At 35.0% G+C, this 15,459-nt stretch overlaps 2 protein-coding genes across 3 annotated transcripts; both read left to right on the forward strand.

The window, feature by feature from the left end:
• Positions 1 to 2,187, forward strand: LOC121327067 (volume-regulated anion channel subunit LRRC8C-like). The gene is made up of 2 exons (XM_041270861.1): positions 1 to 314; positions 384 to 2,187. The coding sequence occupies exons 1-2, from the start codon at positions 1 to 3 to the stop codon at positions 2,185 to 2,187; spliced, it is 2,118 nt and encodes a 705-aa protein (XP_041126795.1).
• Positions 2,188 to 3,252: 1,065 nt separating this feature from the next.
• Positions 3,253 to 14,047, forward strand: LOC121326980 (DBIRD complex subunit ZNF326-like). 2 transcript variants are annotated; one of them, XM_041270687.1, is made up of 15 exons: positions 3,253 to 3,355; positions 4,207 to 4,276; positions 4,489 to 4,517; positions 4,638 to 4,722; positions 6,627 to 6,969; positions 9,688 to 9,847; positions 10,088 to 10,107; positions 10,529 to 10,580; positions 10,853 to 10,964; positions 11,134 to 11,281; positions 11,709 to 11,808; positions 12,111 to 12,241; positions 12,339 to 12,434; positions 12,747 to 12,875; positions 13,370 to 14,047. In XM_041270687.1, the coding sequence occupies exons 2-15, from the start codon at positions 4,209 to 4,211 to the stop codon at positions 13,406 to 13,408; spliced, it is 1,512 nt and encodes a 503-aa protein (XP_041126621.1). In that variant the 5' UTR covers positions 3,253 to 3,355; positions 4,207 to 4,208; the 3' UTR covers positions 13,409 to 14,047. The 2 variants fall into 2 exon arrangements, with proteins under 2 accessions (XP_041126621.1, XP_041126622.1); XM_041270688.1 differs by having other exon boundaries at positions 6,834 to 6,969; positions 13,370 to 13,992.
• Positions 14,048 to 15,459: the final 1,412 nt, after the last annotated feature.

The following is a 15,459-nucleotide window of genomic DNA, read 5'->3' on the forward strand; positions in this document are numbered from 1 at the left end:
ATGACATGGAACAGTTCAAGGAACCTACAGGATGCATCTGTAAATCGAATGGATCGTCAGCAGTATGACTTAATAGACCAGTGGTGCTATGACAATGCCATTCTTTGGTACTCAAAGTATTTTGCATACATAATCTTGATCCACACACTTATATTTTTAGTAAGTAGTCATTTCTGGTTTAAATTTCCTGGAACTAGTTCGAAAATTGAACACTTCATAAATATACTTGGTAAATGTTTAGATTCGCCATGGACCACTAAATCACTCTCTACTGTGTATGAAGATATCCAAAAAAAGGAAGAGGGCAGTTCAAGGTCTGAGAGTGCCGTTTATTCTTCTTATATCCACAGTTTAGACAGTGCTTTCTCCTCTTCATTACCTAGAGAGAGGGCATCAATAACACCAGAGAACGTTGAATCAAATGCACAAAAAAGCTGTGGTGTGTTTGCGAATCCAGCAGCTAGAATGCTTGACAAACTGGAATGTGAACAAGCAAAAGCTTTATTTGAGAAAGTTAAAAAGTTTCGACTTTACACTGAAAAAGGTGATATTCTCTACAAGATGTATACGAGACAGACAGTGCTGCGTTTGTTTCAGAGTTTTATAATAACAACTTATGTCTGGGAATTGAGTCCCAATATCCTGTATATTGTGCATTGCATAGATGATGTCCAAGTGACAGGATTTCGTGAGTTTTTTTGTATTCACTCATTAAGGAGAATGTACACAATGTTATCTTATGTGTACATAGCAGTAATTTGCCTGTACATGTGTACTTGTATTTACACATTGTACTGGATCTATTTCTATAAACTTAAGGATTACTCATTTGAAAAGGTGCGTGATGAGACAGGAATTAATGATATTCCAGATGTCACAAAAGATTTTGCTTTCCTACTTCATTTAATAGATCAGTATGATAAACTGTATGCAAGGAAATTTGCTGTTTTTCTGTCAGATGTCAGTGAAAACAAACTGCGTCAGCTGAACTTGAATTACGAATGGTCAACTGAGAAACTTGAAATGCGCATAGTTACCAACTCAGACAAAAAAAAAGAGTTGCATCTTTTTATGCTGCCTGGAATTCCAAATTCTACTTATGAAATGGTTCAGCTGGAAGTATTGAAATTAGAACTTATAAATGACATTTCCATTGGTGAAGGCATCTCACAACTGAAGTCACTAAACGAATTGTGTCTATACAACTGTACCATTAAAGTGGAAAACAGAGCTCTTCTGTTTTTAAAAGTCAACTTACAAATCATGAGAGTCAAGTTTTCAAAAACAGAAGAAATACCCCAATGGATGTACAATCTCAGTAACCTCAAAGAACTGTACTTGGAAGGTGATTTGCAAACTGACAGTAAAACTTGTGTGTTACAATCTATGCGCGATTTAGAACGTCTTCAGCTACTTCATCTAAAGACCAATGTAATTAAAGTACCTTTGACGATTACTACTGATATTGCTCAACACCTTTTGCATCTCACCATTAACAATCAGGGAACCAAGTTGCTGTCTTTGAACAGTGTGAAGAAGTTTTATGTTCTTGCAACCTTAAAGTTAATTTCCTGTAATTTGGAAAGGATTCCAAGTGCGATCTTCAGTTTAAGCAATCTTACTGAGCTAGATTTGAAAGACAACAATCTGAAGTCTATTGAAGAAATTGCCAGCTTTCAGCATTTTTGTAAACTGAGAATACTCAAACTCCACTACAATTCAATTGTTGACATCCCATTGTACATTGCAAAGGTAGCATCAGTTGAAATGCTTTACCTCAACAAGAACAAGATTTCTAAACTTCCACCGCATCTGTTCAAATTATCAAAGTTGTTTCACCTCGAACTTGGATTCAACTGCATTAAAGAGATCCCTGCTGAAATTGAAGAACTTGAGGAGCTGCAATACCTTGGTATTGACCACAATAGTATCACGAAATTACCTCAAGAGCTTTTCAAGTGCACCAAACTACAAGTCCTTATTCTTTCGCATAACCTGTTGACTCATATACCACCTAACATTGAAAAACTGACTCATCTTCGACAGCTAGAGATTGCTGGAAACCAATTATCTGAGCTTCCTCTGGAACTCGGAAAGTGTGTGTGCCTGAAACGAGAACACTTCATTGTGGAAGAAGAGTATTTTAACACATTGCCACATACTGTTAGAGAGGGGTTTGTAAAGTAGACACCCTAACATAGCTATGGCTTTTTGTTATAACACTTACAAGCTCTTGTCATTACAGTTTAATGATACTGGTAAGTATTATATATATATATATATATATATATATATATATATATATATATATATATATATATATATATATATATATAAATAATAAAAAAAAAAACATATTAAGGAAAGTGTTTTTATTGTACAGAGAAAGAAATACTTTATCTTTGACAAGTGTTCAGGGATATTTTCCAAATACTGTATGTACATGTTGTAACTACTTCTGAATTATGGTCTTTGTTTTACAATCTTACTATTTATTACCATTTACAAAGTGTCAAATGTTTTTATCATATTGAATATTATAAGTTAAAATATACAGTATATTAATGGCAACTTTTGATAACCATATGTCACAATATTAATAGTAAAAAATATCTGCTTTGGTGAATGCATGCATTGTAATAAAAATAATAAATAAATAAATAAATAAAATATACCCCTTGTGGAAGAAAAACAATATTTTACCTTAATTGTTTATAATTGTGCATATTAACACATTGTTAGGTGTTGTGTTATGTGTTAGACAGAACTACCTCATATATATATATATTGTACCTTGCCCCTCGGTTTTGTTTTAATGTTGCTTGTCTGTTTAATCGGTGGTTGGGGAGTTTCCTTTTTATACAGGTAGTCCAGACTCCAGCTGAAGTCGATATTAGATTCACACTTTAAAACCCATAAAAGGTAAGCATTTGGCCTAATCTGTGTTTTTTTTTTTTTTTTTTTTTTTTTTTAAATATATATAGACACAAAGAAAGCTGGCGGACCCTTTGCTCTGTATCCGCATTCCCTAAATATGTAATACTCATTTGTAATGCTTTTATTTTTATAAAGACCAAACTCAAACATTCAGAATGATCTCTCCGTCAATGCATTCTCCAAGTAATACAACAAATGGGGGCACCCTTATGTGCTTTTCTACTCGCTTCTAGCTGAATTCATGTACAGACAAACAAAACTGCTAATGACACAAGTCGACACGCCCACCGCTCTGGTGTTGTGTGGTGTAACGCTGGTCTCATTTCTTTCAGTGGCAAGTGTTGCTGTCGGGAAGGTTTGTTTGTAACACACGAGTACAGTACATTAAGGTTGGTTAGGTTATCACGAAGTGCTGCAGGTAAAAAAATGCTTATGAATGGATTTTTATTTATTTTTAATTTATATAATGTTATATATATATATATATTATAGGGATATACTGCGTAGATAATATATTATATATATAAGTATATACGCGATTCATCAAAGTAGTTTAGCATCCCTATCTTGCTTAGTGACGCAGAGTTTGTACAAAGCGCAATAGATTTTGTGTGATCGCATTGTTTACTACTTCTCTGGTTTGCAGTCCCAGGCCTCAGAATATGCAGTGCAAACATTTTGCATTGTTAACGGTCCATGGTTAATTTGTTTCGTTTCGGCGCTCTTCCCTTTAGTAAACAGTCGATGCATCAGACGCATAATTTGAAATAAATTAATCCAATATTTCATAAACGTGGATGAGGTTAATAATCAACATTGGAGATGACGTTTCAGTACCACTTTTTGAACATCATTTGGATACCGTTCAATATATATATATATAAAATATGTGTGCATGTTAGTAATATCGATGTATTTCGAACAAAGTGTATGTAATATTATACATTTAATTTGAAAGCACCGTAGATGGCGATTTTCTTTGTACAATGAATGATCGATCCCCTCCCCTTTTTTTTCGTACTGCATAAGCTACACCATTGTTTATGCATAGTATAACCATGGGAAAAGCCTAGTAAAACTGAAAAAAATAGTGGTAGGCTTTTATAAGGCATTTCAGTTGGAGAAAAAACAGTTTTGGCATATTTTAAATAGAGATACAGTATTTTTTATTATGGGTTGTGGAGGGGAGGAGGGGAGGCATGTTAAGTGAGATCTATAAAATGCTTTAAATAATAGATACAAGTTAAACTTCACAATCTTTGTCTTTAGAGATGATACGTGGAAAGTCTTATGAAAGATTTGGCAGTCCAAGATTGTTTATAGGGGGGAACACTGAAAGGTAAGAGGATCATATTTGTGCAATTTAGACAAACAGCTGTCTTTCAATAATATTGTGTTCAAAAGGTTAGAATCTGTTAGATTGGCTTTTAACTTCCTTAATATTGTTTCTTATGTAAGCTAGAAGGGTTGGGTGGTTAATTTTTCATGAAACTAGTGAACAAGTTATGCGTCCTGTTTTAAATACACTTATGTAAATCTTGCATTTTACAGATATTCTGAAGAGGAAACGCTGAATCCAGGTGAGAAATAACATGTAACACATTTATGCAAAATCCACTGGCTTTTTAGGCAGTGTTTGTCCGTTCTTGTGTAAAAGTATTGAGTCCAGCTTACTCTCTTTGATCTCTCACTATCTTCAGATATGAATCATGGCTATTCTCATGGAAGATTTGATGTTCCAAACCCACGATCATTTGACTCCTATGAAGCTGATTATTCTGAAAGGTAAGGGCGTTTTGGGTAATTGTAACTTTTAGAATATATTTGGACATGGTATATACATATCATTTTGCCTAAAATAAACTAAACAGAGTGTCTTACTGCAAGCTTCCAATTGTGGAACCAGAAGTAACACTATTTAGAATTCTGTGGTAAAACTGAACACATTCAAGAGTAAGAAGCAGGGTTCCAAAAATTACATGTCCCCACTGGTGTTGCTACAACTGTTTAAATAATGCACCTGTAATCTTTCTTTTCATTAACAAACTGAAACCTTTTTACACTTACAACTTTAAAGTCTCTTTCAAAGCTGTTTGCAAAATGCCTGCTCTAGTGCACTGATAGTGTAAGGATTATTGTCCTTAACACAGGTAACACAGCAGTAATGATCCATAATGTGGTATGGAACAGAAAAGCCAGAGTGAAGAGCTTTGACTTTAATGTTATAAGTGTAAAAAGTTGTCAGGATGTTAACAATGAAAAGAAAAATGACAGGTACAGCATTGAAACAGTTGTAGCAACACATGGGGATGTATAACACTATTTTTTTCGGAACCTCGCTACTTACTCTTTAAGTAAATGGCGAGGTTCCGAAAAAAGGGTGGAAGGGTGGGGTAACAGTTTCTATGCTTTGTGTACAAGTGAGCTTGTAACACACAGCTAAAATAAATGTACAGTCTGCCCTTGTTATACTGCCTTCCTCGCATTGCGGCAGATATGTCTTGTGAACCGATGTGCTCCAGTATAAACCAATGGTATTTTCCCTGTTATATACTAATGATTGGTATCTGCCAGTCCATGCACCCAGTTGAGCAAACGTGCAAAAAAAAATAAATAAAAAAATCATCCCTTCGCAAGCAAGACATTTATAACCAATTCAAATCTTTGGCATGCTACTTTTTTTTTTTTACTATACACAACTCACATGTCATTTTTGTACTGAAAAATAAACGTTTACATGGGTAGCATGCAATTTTGTGGTTTGATGGATTTTAATGACCCTCACCATAGCGCCAGTTTGGTACTGGTCCTATTCTTGGGGGTATAATGAGAGGACTGTACATTAATTGTTGTATGTAAGCTTTATGTCTTTAGTTTTTCTTTGTACATCCCATGTTTCATGGGAGTCTTTATACTTTATGTACTAACAGCTTTGAAGTAACTAGTTTGTTTAGGCAGTGAAGGTACTTTGTTACATTAAGCGTACATGAAAACTACACAATGTTTGTATTTTTATTTAATTTTCCGCAAAAATATTTAATAGCACAGGTACATTTTGCTGATGCAAAAATAGTTCAGTTGACTTTGAGCCTTTTAGTTTTCTCATATATTGCAAACATACTTTGCCGATTTTCAAATATTGATCTGTATGATGAAAAACACTTCTTTTGAAAAGCTGTTAGTAATCTTGTGTGGTGGTCATTGCTCTTTTCACTTTTTACTTTGAAAATGTTTTTAAGGGTTTTATACAAAAACCATATTGAATCAGGACTGGGCTGTTTTTAAATTTTTTTTAAGCATAAAAAAAATGCGTAACATTCCGAAAAACCGTTACTTATAAACCGACAAATGGACTAAACGACTGTTTACCCCTGATAAAACACGACAAGTAGCTTATATATATATATATAAATATATTATAATATATATATATATATATAGTAGATGGATATTATATATATATATAGGGTGTTAAACACAGGAAAATTATCCATTAGTTGAATATGTCCCTTGGATTTGTTTTTTTTAATTCCCAGTCCTGTTCAAGATCTGCACACGTTTGCTTACCAAAGAGGATAACTAGTTATTATCCCTTTGGGTAGGTATTGTGTAAAGTTGTAATTGTTTTTTTTTTGTGACAAATTGATATCGGAAAGTTCACTTGTTTCCTCACTCTGCAATTTTTCCAGGTTTGGACCTTATGAGTCTTACGACTCCGGGTCTGCTCAGGGTGGCCCAGATCTGTACAGATCTGGCTTTGGAGGTAGTTTTGGTGGCGGATATGACCAGTTCGATAATGACGAGTCTAACTGGAAGCCATCTTCTTACCCACGGTCGAATTTAAGATCTGGTTTTATGGATAATGAGGGAAGAGATGGTTACTCTTCCTACTGCAGATTTTCTTCACCCCATATGAAGCCTGCACCCGTAGGCTCTCGGGGGAGAGGAATGCCTGCTTACCCTCAAAACAAATTTGGAGGTAGAAGCCATGATCTGGGAGGACCAACAGCCGTGAGAGGCAGAGGCAGAGGAGTAAGTACAGAATCTTTTGAGATTCTATTAACTCTTACCCTTTCAGAATCCCTTTTGATATCGGCACAAAAAATAGTAATAAAGCAAATACTATATCTATAAGGACCAGCGAAACAACTTAGAATTTAGACGGCCCTCCCTGGCTATGGTCCGTATGAGCAGATTTCCCTTTGTCGGTTTTAAAATCTGTGGTCCTCAGTGTAGAATTAGAAAATGCTTGGTGAGGGGCAGAAGTCAAATATTCAAATTCTCCTGCAATTTCACATCAATCTTAAACCTAAGTTTAACCTATAGGCTTCTGGCATTTTCTCAAGACAAAGCATATTGGTGTAGTCCTTTTCCATGTTTTGAAATGTAAACCATTTACATCTCAACCAAAGGTTGATTTTATCGTACAGAATAAAATATAATTATGTGCTGCTGATAGTACATTTTTTGTGGCAGATATTCCATTGTAGTTAATACAACAGTTGGCTGTGCAAGTCCAGTCACAGATGGATAAATTAATTGGGAGGAGGGAGTATCAGTCAAAAAGTACAGCAGACAGGAATCTACTTGGATGTTAACACCATGATCAGTTTGACTCACAGTAGACAGATCACTAAATAGTGTGTGGTTTGTGGAGGTTTCTAACCTGCCATAGTCAATGGCAGATTAGGTTCTCTAGCAAACCTGCATTTGCTCGGCTCTCCCTAAACACAAGAACCCCATCCTCAAACCTCGACAAGCTTTACATTTCAACCAAATTGCAAGGTACGTGAATATCTGTATCCATCAGCTGATGTTGTTGTAAATTAAATCAATCTACAATAGCTTTGGTCACTTGTAGTTTCATGGCGTGCCTGTCTTCCATTTGGATTAATACATATAGCTTGGTTGACTTTTAAAGACCCACTAAGTTGTCATGTGACTAACAGTACATTTCCATTTTCCATTTAGTGATTTCATGGATACTCATGTTTGAGCTTTTGCTTAGCTAAGGGCCAACTGTCTGAAGCTATATTGTCGTTGCTGGTTTCTATTGAGTTTTGTAAAATTTGGTAGGGATTTAAAGATGATGAATGTCAGGTTTGGCACTTTGAGGGAAAGAGTTTAGATTCAGGCAGTGATGGTATTTGGGCTACAAGATGTACTGCATAGTGTAAGTTATAATTTGCTTGTGTGGTACTTGTGTCAAGTTTTAAGATTTGAACATGTAAGATGGCAAACGTGCTGTGCATTATCCCTCTGCAATGTTTACGTATCATTTACGTATTGACTAAATCATCCTTCCTGCGATATGCATCGACTGCACATTTTCATATGTAAATGTTGGTGATTCTTTGCAAAGGAAATCATTCATCAATTATTTGTGTTTCTGGATGGTCAGTTGATCATTTTTAAGGGTTTCGAATAGGTAGTGGTTTTATTCAGTATTCTCTTTACTAAAGATACCTTGGTACTAACTGTACAACTCTGTTCAATAATTTAAATCTGTGTAGACAAAGTATTTAAATGATTGGCAAAACATTTGGCAAGTAGTTAGCTGACAAGTATGAGTATGCCTTGAGCCTAGTAGTAGTGCCGCACTGAGGGATATGTCTGGTTGATATGAGAGAAAAATATGTTGTTGCAACAGTGAATAATGTCAGAAGAGTATTGGATTCATTGAGTTCTTGTAATTCAATGACTAGAGGATAGACTTGCACTGTAAAAGTGAGAACTTCAAATTTGTCATGTTGTCCACAGCAAATAGTGACTGCGGTCTAATAGTATTCTCCAAGTAAATTTGTAGAGCCTCCATCTGTGGTTATAATTATAAAATTTCTGAGTACGTTAGTTTTTATTTGTTTAGATTCATTTTTCTCATGTTCGTAACTTATTTCCGTTGTGTGAATTTCAATATATATATTTTTTTAACTAGACCAGATGTAGGGCACTCTTTTTTATGTTAGCCAGGCAGTTCTGCCCTCTGTACATTTTATGATATATTTTTAAGTTTTTTTTAACCTTAAAAAGATAAAAACATGAGCATTATCCAGAGTTGTTGCAGGTAAAGTATTCAGATTTATTAACATTGAATTGCCGTTTCATGTTTCAATTGCTGTTTCATCATTAATTTACTTGGTATAGTTTTTGTTATATGAAACTATAAAGATTTTCTGTTAATTATATTGTGTGGTACATGTTGGTTGTCTTCATCTGTATACAGAAAACATCAGTGGGGATCACTTTTAATTACACATGTGGATATATATATAAACAAACGCAACTAAAATTGTCGTCCTTTCCCATTCAGTGTTTTTTAAGGAAAGGAAACAAAATGTGGAGATGGCCACCTACTATGGCCAAAGGTTTGCTTCACTCTATAGAATTAACTAACTTTGCTTCATAGTCAAATTTCGCAGTCTAACATGAAGTACTATACTGCTATTATGTCTTCTGGTAGGCTTTTGCGATATCATTTTGTAGACCTAAATTCTCTCTCTCTCTCTCTCTCTCTCTCTCTCTCTCTCTCTCTCTCTCTCTCTCTCTCTCTCTCTCATCTCTCTCTCTCTCTCTCTCCTTCTCTCTCTCTCTATATATATATATATATATATATATATATATATATATATATATATATATATTTTTGCTCAATCCTAAAATTTTAGGTGTTGCAAAACTTTTGGCCATAGCTGTAGTTAACCTGTGACCTGTCGAATATTGATATGCTAATGAAATGTTCGTTAATTGCAGCCAGCGGGCTACTTTGGGACACCTAGACCTGGAATAGTAATAGACTATCAGAACCAGACGGCTATGAGGGGACTAAAAAGGAAGGTGATGCCACCCAGCAGACCCAATATGTTCATCAAGAAGCAAAAAGTTACCAAACCGGAATTAATAAATAAACCTGGTAAGATACTCCTACAATGTACAGAACTGTTAAGCATTTGAATATTTATACAATGGTAAAATCATTGAATTGTCATAGTTTATTATACAAGCTGTATAGTATGCAACACAACCTGGAACTGACATTAACAGCTAGTAGTAATTGATAGCTCAGAAAGTGCTCTGCAAAAACTAGAATCTAAAAACTTTTGTCAGCAACATTCCAATAATGACCATTTTATTGCTTTTCTGTCTTTAACAGTTGTGAAGAACCCTGCTGAGGTAACAGTTATGTTTTAAGTGAAGAAAATCACCCTCTTGTCCTTCAAATATAGCTTTAGGTCTAGAGCTAGGTAATATAACTAACTCAAAATGGCAAGCTGCTAGGCAGTCTACTGTAGGGAAAACAACAGCCCAGTTAACCAGTTCCAATCCTGGGAACAGCAGTAAATATTTCCATGTATTGTTTCAATAAAATATACAGCAACTGTTGGATTATAGTAAGGGTGTCTTCTGTAAAAATGATTTTTGATAACCAAAATTTGTAACATTTTTGCTGAAAGAGTTAAATACTGTTTTGGTACATTTTTCAACAAGACAATTTACATTTTCCCATTATAAATTAAGTTCTTAGCAAGCATAGGGTTCTTTTTTTGTTTTCAAATATAATTCTGTTATATTACCTTATATTTATTAATTATAGGCTGGCTTTCAAGTGGAAGGGGATCAATTTACAAAGGATGCTGGTGAAACCGGTAAGCACCAGCATTTAATGCATTTTGTGTGGTTGCAATGAATTGTAATGAGTGAGATTTCTGGTCTAATGCAAACTATATACACAAACACACTCCTACGTACGTATCCCCTGACGAAGATAAACACACATTTTAATATATATTGCCAATTTTAATATTATTTTTTTTTGTGTATATATTGACATAAACTGTTCAGAATACACATTTTCTAAAATGCATTCAAAAGAGCGTTCCACGATTTTAATAAAGTAAATTATTTGTTTTGCTCCAAGGGACAAGTGTTTCTAAAAATGATGAGGAAGAGCAAAGGAAACTAGAAGCCAGACGAGAGAAACAGAGACGCAGGAGGGAGAAAAACAATGAAAAATACGGTGACGGTTACAGGTATGAAATCGCTGTATCCCGTCCCGTCCCCCCTTCCCCCTTTTTGTTTGAAAGTAGCATTGAAAGTTATTGCACAGGTTGATCATTCCATTTCAGTAATGGAGATGTAGTGTTACAAGATGAAGGCTATGTCATTATTTGTGAAATTAACCAAGCGTTTTCATCACAGACTGGCATACACATGTTCTTTCTGCAAGTTCCGAACATTTGAAGAGAAGGATATTGAAGATCACTTTGAAAGCTCTTCTCACCAGGAGACACTAGACTACATTCAGAAGCAAGCCAACTTTGAAGAAGACGTCATTCGTTTCTTACATGTACGTACCATTTGCATGGCTTGTTTCATAGTTATGATGTGTTTCCCTTATAAAAGTATACTATAGTAAAATCATAGCAAAGTTAAAGCATAGGTAAGCATTGTAAAGCCCAGAGCAGTATGGTAAAGTATAGTAAACTATAATAAATGCATAGTATAGCCATGGGAAAAGTATTGGAAATTACCATGCAAAACTAAAAGTTTACTTTGGTAAACTTTTATAAGGGTTAAAGCATAACCGAGAGTTTAGTTATAAAAAACAAACAAACAAAAAAAAAACAGGTTTTAGAAATCCAGATATGAAGGATTATTGGTTCAGACTGACAAATATAATCTGTCCCAACTTGTTTATAAACCAGATTTGCTCATTTTTCAATAGTAATCTCAGTGGGTGACAGTATTGTATGTTAAATGATCTCCCCCTGTAGGAATCTATGGTCAACAAATTTAAGAAGACTGTAATTCGCAAAACACGCAACAGTCACCCGGAGCTAACTCGAGAGGAAGAGCTAAAAGAAGCAATGGAAGGTATGGAGCATCATTCATATGAAGTAGCAATTGAATTGAATATGTGGAACTGCATTACTCCTATAGAGTGGGGAAGATGCACTGTTTGTCAGACACTGGTAATCAGCAGCTTATTTCATTTTAAACAATGGTAAAATCAACCAGGTCTTGTGCATAGTTAATTACATCCTGAGTTTGGCTTTAGATTGAATGTCACTTCAGATTATTGCTGGATTCATTTTACAGGTTTATTATCTCACAATGGGAAGTTTGAGTACCTCTAGGATTTTCAGTTTTTTTTTTTTTTTTTTTTTACCTTCTAGGAGTTACTGAAGAAGATTATATGAGGAAAGTAGACATAATTCATTGCAGTGCTTGCCATACCTATGTTCCTGCAGTTATTTTCTCTGTGAAGCAACACTTAACATCTAAAGAACATCTGAAGAGCAAAGTGGTATGTAGCTGTTTGTACCTGTAGTTGTTAATTTTGTCATTAGGTTTTGAGCGGATACCTATATAAATAATCTTATGGTCACCCAATCATTTGTTAGGGCTATAAAGAGCAATTGAGGAAGGAGAGTGTTCTAACGGCCACCAGCATCCTGAATAACCCAATTGTGAAGGCTCGTTATGAAAAGTTTGTTAAGGTAAGGAAGTGCATGTTTTTTATGCATATTTTAATTGTGATTATTTTTTTTTTAGGGTGAATTTAAACTCTAAAGAAGTGAAGTTTAATCAGTTGGGTTGGAGACTAAAGATAGGTACTAATGAGTTTGGGCTGGGGAGAGGAAACCATTTCAATTGTCTTTTAAACCAGGCAATATAGAGGGTTTTTTTTACGCTAACTAACCCTTCACTGATAATAAATCACGTGCATGTTCTATTTGCTGTGAAAATAATTTTGAAAAAGGTATATTGCAAACCTAGCTGCAGATTTAATCTGCTTTTGGCATGTTCAGGGTGAGGATCCTTTTGAAATCACAGAGGAAAGCCAGCTGCAGGATGACGGAGAGCAGAATGATGCAGCTGAGGATGCTGAGGATGCTGAACTAAATCCAATTGATGACCCAGCTGCTGAAACAATGAAGGTTAATTGAAAATTCTGAACTCTGATGGCTTGTGCATACTTGTTACAGAACAAGGGACACAATACAGTAGACTGGAAAAACAGCATTAATTTAAAATGTAATTGGTTACACAGATGTATTACTAAGTTTATATTTTAGTACTACTACTAGACAAACTACTGGAGCCACTTTAAAAAAAATAAAAATAAAAATAAAAAATAATAACATTTTAGCAGCAGAAGTTCAATTTATACAGGGATGGAAATAGACTTATGCACTGTGGCTCTTATTTAAAACCTGGAATGGGTGAAACTTCTATGCAATTGGAGTCTTATTTCTGTCCCTTTTATGTTATATCTTAAGGATGCATTCCTATCTGAATTTGGTTATAAATTGACAGGACCAATTTGAGTATGTGTTTATTTGAATTGATAATTGTTTTAACTGTTAACTGTATGAATGGAATAATGTGTTGTATTTTTCATTGTGAATTTGATTTAATGACTTTGTTTCAGGAGGAGAATCCTTTAGAATCCCAGCAATTACAAAAATGAAGAGCATGAGGATGCTGAACTGAATCAATCAACCAATTGATGAGCAAGCAGCTAAAACTGAATGGTTGAAAAATTGAAACCAACCTATTTGTTAGAATAACATATTCAATAACAAAATATTCTGGTAGAATAACATCCTGCCTTGTACTTGTTTCCCCTCATATTTATTACACATTTTAATTTAAGCATGGGTTTTCATTCTGCTTTTTAGCTGACTAATGTCCTGCTACTGCTCTAGTCAATAACATTACTGTGTAGGTTTATGTTGAGTGTATATTATTCCATAGGTTTGTTTGTTTGTTTGGTACAGAATTATTTTGTAGAGAAATTGCCCACTTAAACTAGTCTTAGGAAATTGTGTATTGTAACTGTAATTTTCCTGAAATCTTTTGCAACATACTGATTTTTATGACAAGGACTTATTTAAGTTCTGTGAATTAAGAATGCAGCATCTTGTGGCAATATTTCCCTTCCTTTTTATATGTGCAGGTTTTGGCAATAAAAGTTTTAAATGTAAATGTCTGGCACTTCTATTTGTAATATAAATAATGACTAAAACCTTCCAAATGCTCTGTATGTCCCTTTTTGAATGCTGTTTTATTTCAACTTACTTTCTAGGATGCTGTATATTCATTTAAACAACTTGTTTTCAATAACAGCCCTGCCAAGCAATTCATTTTTTAGTGTGTTATCATGGGGTGCAATTTATATCTAAAAAGGAAGTTAATTAAACATGGCATGAATGTCATCATTCTATCTGCCACTGGGACTGACTAAGCAGCAGATCAAGGTCAAAACTATTTCAATGGCCCAGTTATGACTGTGGGCTGGTATGACTTGATCTCTCCAACTCTCTCCTGATAGCAGAAGTTACCTAATTTGATAGATGTGGGTTTTAAAAGTAGGACTGCAGATAAATTAAGGCTGTAAATATATTGCACCATCAGGGAAATATTGGTGGTGAATTAAGTCATAGCAAGCATTCAAAAAATAAATAAAATTGTGTGTGTGTGTGTAAAAAATTACCAGGTGCTGTTTGACTTCTGTCTACACCTCAGATGGAATCAGTAGGTGAGCTAAGGTTTTACAAACTGGTTTTATGGTGCACATGGAAATGTTGCATTAGTATTATCAGTTAGCATAAAGTATTAAACAATGATATGCATACATTATACAGACTTTCATTCTTCATGAGAATCTAAGCAACATTTGATGATGCCTTTCTCAAGCTGGTAACAAATCAAACAGGTATTGTCATTTTCTTCCGGGGTTCTCCCAAGGCCTTTTTCGGCTGGTTAAATGGTGCCTCCCACCTGAAAAATTTGCGTCCGCCCAGCTGTCATTGCAATATTGCAAAGTTGGAAATTGAGCTGCCAGCAGCCTCAGTGCTGCACACTCGCGGTTTCTTTTTTATAACAGAATGCGTCTACCCAGTACATTCACGCAGTGGTAACGTTTCAAACCAATCGCGTTCGTTGGTGTGGGGGGCGTATCGTTTTAGACACTGCAGTTCGTAGAAGCGAACGTGAAAATAACCAAACTAAAAACACCGAAGCAAATTATGAAACTCGTTTAGAAAGCGAAAAGGAACAATATGACACAGCGAACGATAGCAAACAATCATGAAAGGCAGGAGGGGGAGGCCAGGGAACGTGTGCGAGAAAATGGAAATGGCTTTTTTTACAGCACTGAATTAGGTGGAATGATGTGCAAGCTCTGCCAAAAACAGTATTTATTTCTTTTATTTATTTATTTATTTTTTTTTTGGGGGGGGGGGGGGGAATGGAGCAGCATAGCTTGTGTAAGAATGAAAGTGGAGTATATTGAGGATCATGCAATATTGGAGATACACAAGACATCTGTGTGTGCCCAGAGGCACAATTACTCCAAAGTGGCAATATTCTACAGAAACATGCAATGGCTGTGACTAACTTAGAGAGAGGCATTTATCGGGGCACTGCAATGTATGTACTGGTAGAGAGAGTATTTAAAAAAAAATACATTTGAGAATGCAAAAGTAAAAATTCAAAGAGGGAAAGGGGAACTAAAGA

This window comes from Polyodon spathula, chromosome 14, assembly GCF_017654505.1.
Source record: "Polyodon spathula isolate WHYD16114869_AA chromosome 14, ASM1765450v1, whole genome shotgun sequence".
Taxonomy (NCBI): Eukaryota; Metazoa; Chordata; class Actinopteri; order Acipenseriformes; family Polyodontidae; genus Polyodon; species Polyodon spathula.